Genomic DNA, 16,725 nt, shown 5'->3' on the forward strand with positions numbered 1-16,725 from the left:
GACATACTTGCTTCTGTTATAGTCGCTAACGAAATTTGTTGTTGAGATTGAGATATGCTTTAGTCGAGATGTGGATAAGACTTCAATAATATATACAGCTATATGTACATAGTACACAATAGATAAAAGCCAGTTTTTAAATCGTATATCTCGAAAGTAAGTGAAGAGCTTGCTGGATGGATCGGTCTGTCCGGAGCTACACTGAGCGAGTAAAACGTAAAGGCTACGACAAACCTTTTTAGTGTGAAGTTGGCGCTGGCAGTGCAAGGTATCATAACAACAATTCAAAAATTCCGCCAAATTGACTTAATCGATTTGATTGTTGTCAATATTTGAGTGCAAAAGGATCGATTGTTTGGCAGAATCGAACACCCATTTTATACACGTAAAGCTAACTGTGTTTATTAGTTGCGCATTTCAATGACTCTTTAAAGCATAACTTGGACAATGAAGTTCCACTGGTTACCTGACGTCTGTGTAACAACAAGAACAATAACAACGGCAGGAACAACAACAACAAATATTTTTTTCCAGTTCAATTGTATAGAAAGGTCGGCCATTATCTTTTGGGTGATAATGGTCCATTAAAAGGGCGCAGTCATCTGTTCTTATAGAACAAACACGAAACAAGTGGGAAACTGTGATGACCGAGACGCTGCTACATGCTTCGTGTGGCCATTAGTATCACCGTTAGTTATCACTTTCATTACCCAAAGAACACAATCATGAAATTACTAAGTCAAGAGACTGAGCACAGGAAGTCATGAAGCACGCGTTGTCGTGGCATGTTTCGAACGGATGTATAATCTGCAAAGGACGCTCACACAGTTTAATGTTACGCGGTACGAAAAAGTTAGTTGATTTTTGACGACTCAAGTGATTTGGTCATTAAACTCATATATAATTCTCATCTCTCGAAGTATCTCGTACCTATCCTAAAGCTAGAACCGCATCGCGTACTTTTCACCTAAGGTTAAAGGAAAAAGTCATACGAGTAAATTATCTGAAAAATTCACAGTTTTAACAATTTGGCTTATAACTTTCCTATTGGTCCCGATTCAAAGTGCAATGCCAATCATGCGCCTATAGCCCACTCGGAGTTTCTACAACAAACGTCAAATTTGAGGAGAGTCCTCCAAAACTGCTTAGCTAAAGCTTCACATATGATCTGATAACATATACGTTTAACCTTGACATCAACGGTCAAACCAAGACCAAAAATAATCAGCGGACAAGGACGTCAAAAATTTGCTTTCACATGGAACAGCTTCTTACAGGTCGATGTTAATAACACAAAGCCATTAGTTGCGTGCACGATCACTATACTTGTACGTGCACCGAACACGACGGTCGCCTGCTCGCGGACCATTTGCGTGGCAACTTTTTGCTAAGCACTATAGCCGCTTCAACTTGTCAAGTTCGACCTGGCGAGGCGACGTACGACGGCTGGTTACACTCAATCGTCTGCCTTATGAGATGTGTACAAATACGAGGTCCTATGGCGCTACACGACAGGCGGATAGATCGGGCGGGCCATCATAAACAAATGCATAAGAGCTGAATACGTTTCAGAGTGGAAGTGTTATTGGTAAGGGAAAACGTGCTCTACTGTCGCATGTGTATAAGCAAAAATAACATGGATCTGAATGAAAAATCCATTCATTTGTGATGATATAACACAAAATTACATCGGGAAAAGGGATCAATTTAATCGCCATTTCATAATGCGATGTGGTTTGTTTTCCTGCCATGTTCGACTTGTATTTGGTTGTTAGCTATAACAAACCCTTTACCGAGGTTTACATTAATGATCGATGTAAACTAGCAGTTGAAGGTTTTCCTGTATTGAAAATCATAAATAGTTTGAAGAATGATCATGTAGTCTTGCAGTCGCACAGCAGGTAGAGGTATGTCAATACTACCAATAATTTACCAATCAGTTTGTCCTGAATGAAAGAACATTCTTAGTGATTGTGATTATTGTGTGTATTAGGAAGATTGTGCTTTGGCCTATGTGAAGCCGAGCGTGCTATGGGCACTAAAAATCTACTAAAAATGTTGATTTTTAGTAGATTTTTAGTTTCAGACTAAATCGCTATTTAAATGCTAGAGTGGCAGGACACATGCAAGCTAGTTACTGAAAATCGTTGCGATTTAACTTAATGGTATATATAAACGTATCCTTCAATTACATTTAATTGAGAGAAGCTCCGAGATAGCATGCAATACTAACAGCTTTCCCCTATGGTCAACCTTTATCGCTTTATCTTCCCGTAAGAAGTTGATATGAATCAAAACAACTATAAGATAACGTTTTCAGTAAATATTTTGGCCTTACACGTAAATTTAGCTAGCCATAGGTACATTTGAGGTGTTTCAATACTTACTGCTTAGCGATACGCTGCGCCGCAGTTCGAAGGGCCTGGTTATAACTGTACATTGAATTCAAAGTCCAAATATCCAAGGATGCATGAACGCGATTTTTTCTACTTTGTTGATTAACTCATTTCACTAACATACGCGTCCTGAGAGCCGACGATATACGTATCCAGAAATCACTGAATGTATTTTGCCAAATGACTTCTTACGATGGACAAGTACTTAAATGTTTGTCGCGGCATCTTTCACACAAATCAGGTACAATAGGTCTACAAACGCAATAAATACATGTACATTTTTCAGTCTCATATAAAACCTCTTCGTAAGGTCTAGTGTTCATTTGCCTGTTATTTGTTTAATAAGCAGTCAATAAGGATTGTCGTTATTAGAGTTTTCGTTACTCGCGCACCCTCTGCAGGGTCAGAATCTAGTTTTTTTCCGTCCTTCTCTCACATTAGGTGTCCGTTAAAGTATACAGCTCCACTCGATACATTGTCAGCTTTAGGCGGGCTATTTAGCCAGCCGTTGAAGCATAGAATCGAACAACTTGCTGCGTCTCCGCGTAACGCTATCGTGGAACGGTAAGCTTCAGCGTTCGGAGCGCTAGCATTAAATTGGCGAAAGAGCCTTGCTGCTCTTGCCTCCTCGCCGTTCAGGAGAGGCTAAACCTCGGTCCGCGTCGACCGCCGTAAGTGTTGACATCGTGGATCGGCGAAACAGTGCGCGTTCCGTTTCCTTCGGTGTCGGGCTCTTATCATAGGAGTAGTAGGTGAAGGTAGTCAGCGAAGTCCCACGATGGCCCCGGCGTCAGTCACTATTTTTGTCCCATGACAATTGAATGCCAGCTGCCAAACACTTACATAATATTGCCTTTTCTACTTATCGCCATAGAGTAGAGGTAAAACCGTTGTTATTGTTGTTATTTACTGAGTAGCAAAGGTACGCGCGACGACGCTCGTCCTAACATTAGAAATAATAGAACGTTTTACAACGAGTAGTTGCGAACTTTCGTGTACGAACGATCGGTCATAATTACTTGCACTAAATATAGCCGAAAGCCAAAATGCAGCTTTTGATTTATGCCACAGTGGGATATGGTTTGAATGGGAAAAAAACTGTATGCAGGATGTTCGTGATACTAATTTATATACCTAGATATATATATATATATATATATATACATATATACTGGAATTAATCTGAAAATACACTGTAAACGTTCTGAAGGATGAGTCGGGATGAAAGGTTTTTGCTATCCTGTGTAAAAAAATTGATAGATAGCAACTTTTTCTAATTCACTATTTTAACCGTTGTTGTCCGAAATAGAACAGTAGTATAGGACTATAGTATAGGAGTCTTAACATACACTTGTTATTAGGAATTCTTTATTCATAAACGCGTGAAGATGTACCATGATTGTAATAGATTTTTCGTGATCTTATACATAAAAGAACATGTACTGAGCATAGCTAGGAAACCGTATCAGAAATTACAAAATATTCTCATTCAACATACATATCTATAGGCAGAAATGATCCTTCTGAATGATAGCACGTGTATATAATAGATAAAGGTTTTGTTATCAATCAAAGTACAATCTCTGCCACCAGCCAACATTTTTCAGGGCGATAAGTAAAATAATTTGATTCGAATTTATGTTTTCTGGCTGATAACGATTACACTGAAATCTATCATCGTATTCGGCTTAAATTTTTTATAATTTACTGGCTCTGGCTTATTTGTACCGAACATGTTGGATTGTCGAGTGCTAGCTTGTAAACCTTCAACGCACGATTAAATTTATATATATATATGCATGTAGGTTTGGCATGACTTGGTCGCTGCTACGGCCTTTTTAAGCCTCAGTATCACGTAGTGCGCTGAGAAAATTCGTTATACTCTAGTAGCACCTCTGCTGCACTAGGTCGTATCATATGAGACAGTAAATATATAAATGTATATAATATAATATGTGATAGACTGGCGGTTTGAGAAATGTTACCGATATTCTTCTTAAGCAAATGATACTAAAATGCTTGCCAACATGACTTCGTCATTAATAATAAGGCAGATGAGATAGAGCAGGCTAAGTTGCCCAACTGGAAATTCAGTCCTGCAAAAAAGCATCGAGTCGATCCTATTTGGCTAGTATAATCCTATATATAGAATATATAGAGTATACAGAATAACTGTAAGTCGAGACGTCAGTTTACCATAAGTATATATATTTGAAAATTCTGCATATTTGCTCGTTCTGGAACTGTTGCCTGCTCCATTCCTGCAGATTAATACTGATATATTAATGATACATATCTCCAGATTCTAAGACAAGGGGAGTCATTCACGTTATTTTAATTAATTGATTAAAAGGTCAATAATAAATCAATATCACTACGGTCGTTTTCAAAAATTGATTGACAATTTCAGCTTTTTATACTCTTAACGTACCTATAAAAATTGATGAATGCCCCGACGGCATTGAGTTTACTGCCAAGATAGTAGCTGTAGAAGTTTGTTAGGATGAGCAGCCTTACTTCAGAGAGACTACCCGCTTGCTTTTTAAGTAAGTTGTTGATTTGATTGCGGTGCCTTCGTTTATTATTTTTAGCTGCAGGCTCGAAGACCGAGTCATTTTTTCACTATTCCGGGAATCCATTGTGGCGCCTATTCATGAGGAAGGATCGCGTTTAGAAAAATATAGGTCCGTTGCTCAGAGTTGCATACTGTCCTTCATAGCGGAAAATAGAATCGTTAACGCGACTTGTTACTCACAAGTAACAAAGACAACAACAATGCTTTCAGAGAAAGCGGCCTACTAGCACAAAACGTTTAGATGTAGAATGCTATGATTGGAGCTACGCCAGTAACCGCGCTATGTTTCTGCAGGTACGAGTATTCTGCGATCCTTTCCGTGCGTGTGACACAGTCGCCTATCGTATTTTTTCCAGAACAGATAGCAACTGGATTTAGAATGGTTCATTTTTGTTAAACGGGCCGGCCTACACCTCTCGCGGGCAGGGTAATACTCTTTTTTGAACGAAGATCGCACAAACTTAAAGGTATGCGTTCCCAACAAATAACGTCGATGACCTTGAAATGTACGCGGAGGTTTGGAATACCCAAGAAGGTTTTGAGATAATATTGCATAATGACGGATAACGGTTAACTTACATAGTTACGATGCAGTCAGTTGGCAACTCAGCTTTGGTTGACTGAGCGGAAGGCGTACGTCGCAATTTGTATCACAATAACCTTAAAGTACATCGCCCTTGCAAGGTTTGTTACCTAAACCATTGATTTAGCGACGTGGAGTGGCATACGGACGTGCTCGATACGAGATCATGATAACGAAGAAGAACATGATTAGATTTTATATAAGAGCTTACACGTAGAAGCAAAACCTGGTTGTGGGAATGCTCCTAGAGCATCATAGAAGTTTTTGATACAGTTTTCTAAATGTTACCTTCACCTCACACTTTGGGATATGGTAAAAACAGACTGATAAGTTGTTCTTTACACTGATGTGGGACACTGCGAGCCCAAGGGGCCAACTGATTGCTACTAACGTAACGGATTATGTATGGAACTATGATTATCGACACTTTTCAGGAGAAGGCGACGGTAAAAGAAAAGTCTAATAATAAGCGCGCGCTAGTATTCAGTGGGTCTCTACCATTAAAGCATATTCAGACTGCACCCTTTGATACTCGGCAGCCTGTACAAGTTGTTCATACAACAAACCACCAGGCGGGCAACCTCAGCTTCAAGCGATCTCAAGTAAACAAACTCAGTATATAAATGTATCCTATGTAATAAAATAAAAAAAAGTCGCGATTTGTTATCGAAACCATCTTCAATAATATGCCAAAAATTTTCTTTCATCTACCAAATGACTGCAACGTTCAGGGTTCCAGAAGTGCAATTTAATTAACCTCAGGGCAGGCTAATTGAGTTTTGCTACGTCTAAAATGTCGATGCACGGTGACGAGACTTTTTTTACTTGTACATCTGTTGCATGCTATGCTAGTAAAAAAATGAATTTTTTCTTTCTAAACTAAACAAGATATCAAGCTAGTGAATTTGCTCTGAATAATGAAGTTACATTACAGGCTTCGTAGTGAGTATAAGGACGCTACCCATCCCTTTGCCCCTCATTCGTTGACAAGCTATAATCAAACTAGGAAAACATCGACAAAATACTACCAGGTTATCGATTGTATGATTTTGTTTGTTGCACGACGAGAATAAAGTTGGTTATATTGAGCGTAGTTTCACCATGTAAATGGTTGCTTGTACGGATAGAGATGCTACTTCAAGTTTTGCCTGAGGGTGCCTGCAAACAGCGATCTTGAAAAATAAGTTCTGAGAGGAGCACGTTGGCCGTAAATGATAATGTTATCTTGCGCGTCGGCGACCTATAAGAATCCAGGTGAGATCTAAAGGGTTTGAACAGATGAAGCGTAGAAGAATCATATATGGTCTGTGCCGCCCGTAAAATCATGCGGAAAGCCATGTGCCTTAAGGTAGATACGTGCTTTACCTGACGTGACTACTACACAGGCCATCTGACTATGCCACTAGTGCTTGTTTTGAAACAATATACAAATATAAAATTTTTTCTTAGGGAAGAAGAAATCGGACAACTCAATGGATGTTCGCCGTCTGTAACAAGGATAACGAAATTAGGCCAAATAGAGAACGTTTATTAACCACGTCGGTTTCCTAACGGTCTACTGATGATGCAATGCATATTGTTGACCATACCGTCATAGAACAGACATCGTGCAATGCAAATGCGTAGGCTCACGGTACATCGTACCACATTGCACGATGTGTCTTTCCAATACTATCACGAAGAAATTATCCGGGAACACCAAACGCTTGAAGGCGCAAAGCCGTCCTTTTATTAAATTTCCTAATATTCCGCAATTAAAGTTAGCCAACACCGATCCTACGTAATTCATTAATCTAGCGCTTGGTCTATCGATCTAAAGCTTAACCTTTTCTTCTAGGCCATTGTATATCGCACGCCGTCGAATCTCCCCCACAAAGTGGGGAGTTGATCTGAATCTACAAACAATCTAAACAGCCGAATCAGTATTTGCAAAAAAGTCCCCAAGGGATCGAATCGATTGTCTCACAGCAGAAAGCCAGCGGGTTTAGTATTTCTTCTATCATCTCCAAAAAATCAAAGCTCGTATACCCTTCTACACATTAGCTCTGTAGTTATGCTGATGCTAGTGCTTAACGATACACTTTATATCAAAGCGTAAATAAAATAAATACCAATGTATTTACAATGTCCGCTTCTGTTATATGAATATGTATATATGGGTAATCACACCTTCGCCTAAACGTATAGAAAATTATTTCTGCTTGTGAATGTTTATCGCTGATCTTTTCTTTTTTTTTTGAGAAAGTTCTGTTTATTTAAATTTTCAATGCTTTAATTTAGCATAGCTAGCTCTTTCGCCAAATCAGTCGTTCATTATCTAATTAGTGAAATATTTAGACTTGTAAAATAAGTTAGGCAAAACCTGCGTTATCCTACTTGGGTTAACTTGAATAATATAATGACTGACTTTTGTGACAGTTTTCGTAATGTGCATTACCACATTTAGCAATAAACTTAAACTACAGCAGAGAGAACTGACTTAGATTGTTTTGTCCACTGTTTAAAGTATCAACTTTTAAAGCAATTTGAGTCCTTGAGTCAATTAGAAGGTCGCTGACCCATAATCCGAGCTTAAACACCCGTTTGCCGCTATTGGTTAATTTTATTCTTTCGATTGCCATTCTACTAGACCCATCTAAACACAATTACAGACCCATACAAATTTAGATACTGAAGCTTCAAGACGCTGGCCATTACCCAATTACATTGCTCCGTCAATCTGAGCCCGAGCTGCCAATAGTGGAGCCAATGCTTACTGATGATTCTATATTGATCACGGCAACAAACAATTATACTGAGCTATACTCGATCTACAACCTCACCTGCTAATTAGTCCTCCTTCTTAAATGCCTTTTTTTTTGTAGGACTTGGTCATATCTACAGATATTTTAGCGATCGCAACCAGCGAAGATCTGTAAGAACTTACCTTAAAGAAACATTTGTCACATGGCATAAAACAAAAAAAAACTAATGATTATCAATGTAATGGTTATTTACGGTACGATAATTTTGTAATAACTATGTAGTATTTTATGAAGAATATACTATGGGCCTATAGACTATGGGACATTGTGTACCAAAGGCCTGTTTAATCGGAAATACGTTCAAGTGACTATTTCTAATCGATTCAGGTCTATGCTTACCTCTCAGGTTACCGAGGTACCCTAAGATATATCTAGCATTCTAAGTTAAGTAACTTGCGTCTCTGATATCACCATTTCTCATGCTCACAATATTCCGCCTGAACAATTCATACTTTTAGAACTTCCTGTGCGTTTCCTAAAACTTTCTCAAACATCTCCTATTTCGATTTCATAGTACCTCTTGCCAGTTTACAGGGTGCCTAATGTACAAGTAAGTTATATGTGGGACAGTTTCGAGAAATCAGAGATCAATTTGTTTGGGACGAATTGATGAAGTCAACAGCGTCTACTGTACGAAATGAGGTTTCACCAATTTCACAAAAATGTTAATTTACATAGATGTATCCGCCATTATCATGCAATATCATGTTAAGCGCCGTTTGGGCATCATGTAAGTCGTTGAAAACGTCTTCATCTATGTAAAACAATTGATGTTAGCCCCACATTCGCAATGGACCCATTGCACAATCGGTCCCATCAGCATACATGGTTTAATCTATTTTTTTCTAGACGTCAGGGTAGCAAAGTATGAGCAATAGTGAACTATTATCTTCGTTTTTGCCAGGTAGATAATAAACTATCCTGGGATCATACGTCATCGAGTGCACGACAACTGAGTATATATACGATAGCCCACTATGCTACAGGTTTATAGTATAAATTAATATTACCTATATGTTATTCCGTTATAGCATTAGAATCTGCATTTACCAATGGGGCTCTGATCCCCCTAGCCAAGTGCTCTACGCCAACCAGGCTGTGCGTTATATATAGTAAGAACAGATACCTTTTAGCTTTTAGCATAGAACGAGCGTGTTATCCATTGCCCTTTGGTGGGGACTGATTGTCAAATTTATGTAGATTGTTAAACAACAATAATCAGCCTAATTAATTATTCAATGCACTGTCAATTAAACGAAGTTGTTAATGCTAATAGTTAAGCTATAGTGATCCCAGCTGAACAACGAGATGCCCAAGTACGTTGTTACGAGGCGCCAAACATGGTAGGAGTCTTTTAGAATTGTAGAGTATGTAATAGCTTATCGGCAGCTGGTTCTTTAATTGAGCCTAAAACTATTTTTACACACCATGCTGACCAGGAAGAGAATGATCATATCAGCGCTTCTGAGCGAATACTTCACTGGTATAAGTTCGGCAACTAAATTCGATAAATTTACACTGAAAATTATTATAGATTTTTCCCATCATGAATTTGTTACGATGCAATCAAGTATAGCAATGAGTCTTGCTCGAACGCCCTTTTGTCTTTCCCATTTGTTGTTCGGATCTGCATGGTAAGTTGCGAAATGTACACGATCTGCGTGATAGGTTAGGTCGTAAGTAACGTATCACTTACAAGGTACAGTCTCACCCGACTGACGTCGGCGTATCTGCCACTTACATTAGTGTCGTGTATTAGAACTGGTGGTGGCATCACTAAGATTGCAGTCGGTTCTCTAGGGATACGCCAGTTTGAACGAGTTGAAATGACTCACTCTATGATAGTTGTGTCCAATACTGTAGAACTAACTTATTCAATCAACTTAACTGGAGGTAAGCCTACTTATCAAAATACCTTTGAGGCTAACCCGATGCTCTGCTCGCCATTTCAAATACAGCGGATTCATCGAATAAGGATGAACAAGCAGCTCTCTTATTTAAACCACTACAGCAATTGAAGATTAGACAATAGAGCTTTCAGTAATATACTTCCGCAATGGAAAATGTCTATACACTCGAAGGACCTCTATAGCTAAGTTTCACAGCTGCGATCTAACGTGGTAAATGAATGCTTTTCGTCCGAGCGTAGTAATACAGAGTATTATTTCAAAAAATCAATCCCTAGTCTGTGTCTAGATTTGTCTATTTTTTACGAAAAAAATAACTGTTTTTTTTTTCAGGTCCATAGTTCCCCGATCTAGGCAGGCGGTCGATAAAAGCAAAAGGGGAAATGTGTACAACGCTAAAGAACCCAACCTAACTTAACTCTGCCATTTATTCTACCCACCCTATCTCCGGAAGGGATACATCTTATTTTCGATCACTTCCGACTTGGATGGTACTTTGAGCGGGATTTTTCCATTGCCAAAGCTTACATTTCCTATCCTCTAATAATTGATAAAATAACGGGTCACTGCTACTTGTTGTTCGAAATTTGGTCTCAGGATGTCCTTCCGTTACTCGGCGTGCAGCGTCATCAGTCTCAAAACTATTGCAAACTGATATTAGACGATTAAAATGACTTTGTCTTTTCCTTATCCTTTATACATCAGTTAGTAAATGCCTGCAGACTGGGGCCCACTCCAGCAGGGCGAGCGCTGCTGCCCTACGTTAGCCATTCATTAGGCGCCTAGAACACACCTCGTCGTTACGACACATTCATTGTTTTGTAACGAGGAGTAAAGTGTCGGAACTTAAATATCTTTGAGCCAGTCGGTTGAAATGGAGATTTTAGGTCGTATGCACAGCTTGATTTGGAAGAAAAAACACTAAATGATCCCTCACACACACGCGCTTAAAGATTTCGCTAATGCCGATACACCTTAATGCATAGTTTGAGATCATTATGTTCGTTAAAGCCGTTTCAATTAAGGCAACTGTCCTCACCCGAAGGTCTCAATCAATTCATTAGTTGTGAACCAGAGAACTCATGAAGTGAGCGAGTGGAGGTAGGTGGATAACAGTTCGAACAAAACTGACGTCCTCTGTCAATACAGACTTTTACTTACTTGGCCTCATGCTATAACAGTAGCGATATACATTTTCACGAAGGACATTGGCTCGCAAGGCAGCGAAGGCGCACAGGACTCAATCTTTGTGAAATGGACTTTGGGAAATATGAAACGTAGCAATTTTGACATATTATAGCGACGAGAAGCAGTAACAAAACTGTGCCATGCGCGTAGAGAAATCTTTCTCAGTATCGAATTGCAGGTCTAGGCTTTTCTAAAAAGCCATACACTTCAATACAACGTTAGATAGTGCCTGGAATTCAGATGCGTTGCCGAATTCCTGCTCTGGTCCTGCAGAGCATAGCCAAGGACCTGCGGCATGTGTTTATTTGGTGGTTCATTATTACTTACACTAATTTCTGTGAATTTTCCACTTTACGCCGCGAGTATTATTTATGAAAACTCGAAAAAAATACAGATCTTAAAGAACTAAAAATTCCTATTTGCAAAGGCTTGGGGGGGGGGGGGGGATCAGAACTGCGATTATTGCAAATCTGGCCTAACATCATGCTAGTCAAAAATAGAAGGAAGCTTCAGTTTAAATACGTTTAAAATATCCACATAGCTGAGAGCTGAAAAGTTTTAGTAAACATTTCAAAAGTCAATTCGTACATATTTGTACCTTCGTTGTGTATGAAAATTTCTTAGAAATACAAGCAACGTCCATGGAAGTCATTGTTATAAAATTGCGTCTACAAGATTCAATTTAGCAGCCCATTCATGCTATATTAGAATGTGCTAGAATAGATACCGTTATATAGATAATTGTATGGTTTTGCTACTACATATATTCAAAACATGGTTCAAGTTCAGTAACATTAAAATCTAATTTTTTTTCTAATTGAACTTCTAGCCAAGCCTAGTTCGCACCGCCCTATTTCAGACTGATATCATGTCCATAGCTTAGTTGATCTGTCTGAGACAGAGCAGATGCACGAAAGCTTTGCCCATGGATTCTTCTATGCTCGCATTATATGTCCCGTCTCAGTTGAGCTCCTATCCAAAGTCACCTTAAAAAGGTCTTACACGGGACATTTTAAGGCTTTAATTGCTAAATCTAAGATCTAAGGTGCGCGATACTTCAACCCTCCGGAATAACGAGATGAGCGATGGTAAACCATAAATGGCCTATTCATTGGCATTCTAGTTACTAATATAACGATATTTTTTAAGGTATGAAATGTTGGCCTTCTTGCAAAGTGGAGCAAAAAGCCTTTACGCTGAAATACTACATTGGGTATCTTTTCTATCTGGGCACTTTCCATCGTCACACAAAATAACTTAACAACGGTTCTAGTCAACTTTGGAGTTTAGCATATATTTTGAGAATTAGTACGTTCATTTGTGTGCTAATCAGCGTCAGCTTAGTGCTGCTTCGAGCTCTGAACCCATAATTACCTTAAAATCAATAGCAGTACATTTGCTCATCACATCGATCCTAGGCACTGGCCAATTTTAGGCTTTAGGTTATCCTGGTCACCATTAGCAATATTATTTTAGTGCCGAGATCATTTGATCGGAAACGGCGTTCTGTTATCAATTTCATATGCCAACACCATATGATAAGTACGTCTAGCTCAACCTGGTTTTATCGGCTAATCCAGCTAAAAAGCCTCAAGTGTATATGGTTCTTCTCATCCCATGATACCGAAGCTATCTTTTCCTAATTTAAGAGATCTTTATTCCAGAAAATAAACATTAATAAAGCAAATCAACAAGAATAAAATAGAGTTTTTCACTTCTCTATGTGTATTTAACACTTGCCGTAGTATCTACTGCAGGGGCAATCATAGCTTGTTATTGACGGCCATGCAGCGCAGAAACGTTATTAAGCTTGACACGGTTATTATATGCGCGTGTGGGTAATCGTTCTCTCGTTGTATTGTAGAATGTGTGATTCGCAAAGCCACACGTTAAACTAGCGGTGGTCTCCAGATCCTTCATTGTATTTCGGAACCAACGGAAACCAAATTAAGTAAATCAGATGCGTTATACGAATTGCTTTAGAAAGGATTTAGGCAGCCTTGTACGGGCCCTCGAATAGTCGTATGAGTAATAAAGTGTTTGATAAAGAACAATGAATAAATTGGATAACGTGCGTTGCTTTCTCGACACCGGATCAGTCCTCAGCGTAAATAGCGTCATATTTACCCCACATGGTACAAATGGAGGAAAATATAATAGCATATAAATAGATATCTGGCTAACTTACCCGTAAATACTCTAAATCGATTAATGTCTACTAAATATGTAGACATTTTATAGAAAAATGAAGCGGAGTGCTTCGAAAAATGAGTTGGATTGAACGGTGTTATATGTACGTTGGTGACTATCCAGATTACTTCTACAAGTCTGGATTCCCAAAGCGCTGGTCTTAAATTGTTCTACCCTCAAGCAGAACGACTTTTATTTCGTATTTAGTCGAATGAGCAATAAATTTTTCCCACTAACTTTTGCATGGAATTTCCAAATCACTATTCAATTCACCATTTGGTCTATATGATCCTATGCACACCAAAAAAAATTTTGCATATAACATTTCTATATGAGGTTTACCTCCGCCACTTTAAGGGTTAATTGGTATTCCATCGTTCATACGCTTTATTGTGAAACAGATCGTTTTCTATAGGAAATCCGCATGGTATTATTCTCGCTGTTGACCAGAGTAGATAGAATACACAGAGGATGTGTGAAGCTGATATTCGATTTTTTTTTAGGTTTTATTTAATAGTTTCGCTGTACAGTAACTATTATTATTACCTGAATTAGTTAAACCTGTTCGTCTTTATTTTGAAGTAAATCTTCCCGATCGAAAAGCATACCTCCACGTATATACTTAGCATTTCATTGTTTTATATCAGTCGTATCTTCAAAAGTTAGTAGGGATCGCTCCAGTATATCCAGGAATCTTTGTGGGTGGGGAAGCAAAGTTTTTAACAATCGCCTGCCAGAAGGCAGTCTTGGCTTCGACGCCTTCGGTGACAGGCTTCGTGGAGGCAGCAGCCTCGGTTTCTATCGCAGGTTTTTCAGCTTCTGATTTGACGTAGGTGTTGCCGACAGCAGAAGCTTTGGCAGAATTTGCGATCGTCTTTAACCCAATATCGCCAACAGCGAAACTCTGCGAAGCAGCTGCGGATCCATCGGAGCCTGCAACAGCTGAGTCATCGCTAGCAGAAACGTAACCGGTACCGTCTACGCTTTCAGCTTTTGTGACAACTTGTGCTGCCGTAGCTATAAACTCTTCCGGTGTTGGCGTTGTGGTGCAAATGATGGTGGGGTCACAGCCGGCTGAACAAGGATCGGTGCAATCCCCTTGAGCGGCGCTGAAGTGCTTTCCATCAGGGCACCTCAGCTTGGATTGAAACCAGGAACTGCATAAATAGTATCTATAAAGGAATAACACAAAGCATTAGTAGGGTCGCCTGATTTGTGATGACACACTTGTGTTGATAATCCTTAATCAATAGCACGATAGGTTTAAAATTAAGAAGAACTCGTATAGAATAAGAATGCAGTTCGCTAGCAGATTATCGAAACTCACTGTGAGCAATCACTGGCATCTGGAATTTTCTGTAAAAACGAGTTGTCGACGAAAGCATCGTTGCAGACCTTATTTGCGTTAGCACCTCCAGACACGGTCGCTCCAAACGCTACCGAGGACAAAATAATAACCGCAGTTACGAGAACCAATTTCATTTTACATACACACACGTTCATATATCGTCAGCCAAAAACACTCAATGCGAGTGGTAACCGGTACGGTAAGACCTCTTCTCAAGTGCGTCTGTTCCACCTTTTCGTTTCTCACAATGACAACTCGTTGAAGTAGTCGCCGATATAGTGTCTTGGGGATCGCAAAGAAGTTTTTTTTATAATACGAGGTAGATTACGTCAAGTCTGCTCAAGATTTGCTAATAACGTAACAGGGCATTTACCATTCTAGAAATCCACGTTATCTCCACCGATCGATAAGGTAAGGGCAATAAATGGAGCATCATATCTTATTTGATGCCCTATCTCCTAAAAAATGTCTTTTACAGACATCTTTATAATTGCACATTTGGTAATCTGTAAATCCTTGATGATAAGACCGTAGCTATTACACGATGTATGTTTCTCTAGTCGTAATATTTACAAGGCAGTTTATGTTGCGCATGTTTACCTGTACCCTAGGCCTTGTCATCATACAATGACCTACGGGAGTAACAGGAAACACACATTTGGACTTCCACTGGAAAGTTTTCAACTTCCTGTAGTTTCTAAATTGTTTGTCAATACGGGTTTTTGGTAATATTTAAAACTTTAAACAGCGAATATAGTTGAGGAATATGTTGAGCAGAGTCGGCTTAACGCTGATATTGGCAGGATTACTTGAACGATATGCAAAGGCCAGCTATTAGCTGATACGTTATCGTATCACCATGAAACAAAATCTACTGAAGTAGCAGATGAAACGTGCTCAGAGATATGAACAAGTACCGAGTTAGACGTCCGATACAGTTACCCTGCACAACAATGCCATTTGTACTTTAGTTATTCTATTAGCAAAAATCACAAACTATTTTTCTTCCAAGCCTAAGTGGTGCATTGTCAAAAAAAATACTGAGTTTTCTTCTACCTAGCTGGCCGTAGAATTACGTATCTCACGTAATATCGGTCGGAATTAGTGTCAGTTGAATGCTGAGATTATGATAGATATGCTAGAATAATTGCAATTGCCTTCACTGATACTTAATACGGCGTGCCTAGAAGATATGTGAAGTTCCTGGAAAGAATTACTACACTTCACAATTACTCATTTAGCTAAGCAGGACCAGTACGCTAATAGCTTCCACATTGCCATTAAACAAAACGTTAAAAACACGTTAAACCAAACGTTTTAAAGCGTTTTAAGGGAGCCGATTACGGAAAAGAAGCTCGATGTTCAGATACTGTATGAATCGACGCAAACGGATTCCCGACTGATCGTCAATCGACGAACGGTTTCGTGAGAGATAATACGAGGTTAAGAGGAAGTTTCAAAATCAACAAGGCCTAAGCACGTGCATAACAGTGGTATATGAGATAAAACACATACAATCGAAGAAATCATCGAAGGGATGACTAGGCGAGCTTCCAGTGGTATAACAGTACTTCCCGACAATTTCAAGATGTGATGAAGAAAAAAACCCTGATTAAAATAGGACCGGGGCCGAATATTTATCGCCACTTTAGACGCTCCGCACGCGCACTAAACAAGCGAACCTAAACAGATCATGTTGTCCTGGATTGACGCCTTCCTCTTCTGGAGTCAGTC

The 16,725-nt window shown here is 39.2% G+C and overlaps 1 protein-coding gene and 1 long non-coding RNA gene across 2 annotated transcripts; one reads left to right on the plus strand and one right to left on the minus strand.

Annotated features, from left to right (window-relative positions):
- The first annotated feature begins 1,914 nt into the window (after positions 1–1,914).
- Positions 1,915–7,627, plus strand: LOC147758253 (uncharacterized). The gene is made up of 3 exons (XR_015330593.1): positions 1,915–5,438; positions 5,989–6,808; positions 7,392–7,627. It is a non-coding gene; the product is annotated as an uncharacterized LOC147758253 (long non-coding RNA).
- A 6,488-nt stretch (positions 7,628–14,115) lies between these two features.
- Positions 14,116–15,289, minus strand: LOC111248875 (uncharacterized). The gene is made up of 2 exons (XM_022801931.2): positions 14,971–15,289; positions 14,116–14,815 (listed from the first exon to the last, which is right to left on the minus strand). Exons 1-2 carry the CDS (start codon positions 15,144–15,146, stop codon positions 14,299–14,301), a joined length of 693 nt encoding a protein of 230 aa, XP_022657666.1. The 5' UTR covers positions 15,147–15,289; the 3' UTR covers positions 14,116–14,298.
- Positions 15,290–16,725: the final 1,436 nt, after the last annotated feature.

The sequence above is a fragment of the Varroa destructor genome, unplaced genomic scaffold (genome assembly GCF_002443255.2).
Source record: "Varroa destructor unplaced genomic scaffold, Vdes_3.0 BEIS01000001.1, whole genome shotgun sequence".
Classification (NCBI taxonomy): domain Eukaryota; kingdom Metazoa; phylum Arthropoda; class Arachnida; order Mesostigmata; family Varroidae; genus Varroa; species Varroa destructor.

What these genes read in the sequence shown, in the direction of transcription:
- LOC111248875 (XM_022801931.2), bottom strand. Translation starts at nt 15,146, where the DNA reads ATGAACGTGTGTGTATGTAAAATGAAATTGGTTCTCGTAACTGCGGTT. An exon ending in GATGCCAGTGATTGCTCACA is followed by an intron (nt 14,816 to 14,970) that starts GTGAGTTTCGAT and finishes ATTCCTTTATAG; the next exon opens with ATACTATTTATGCAGTTCCT.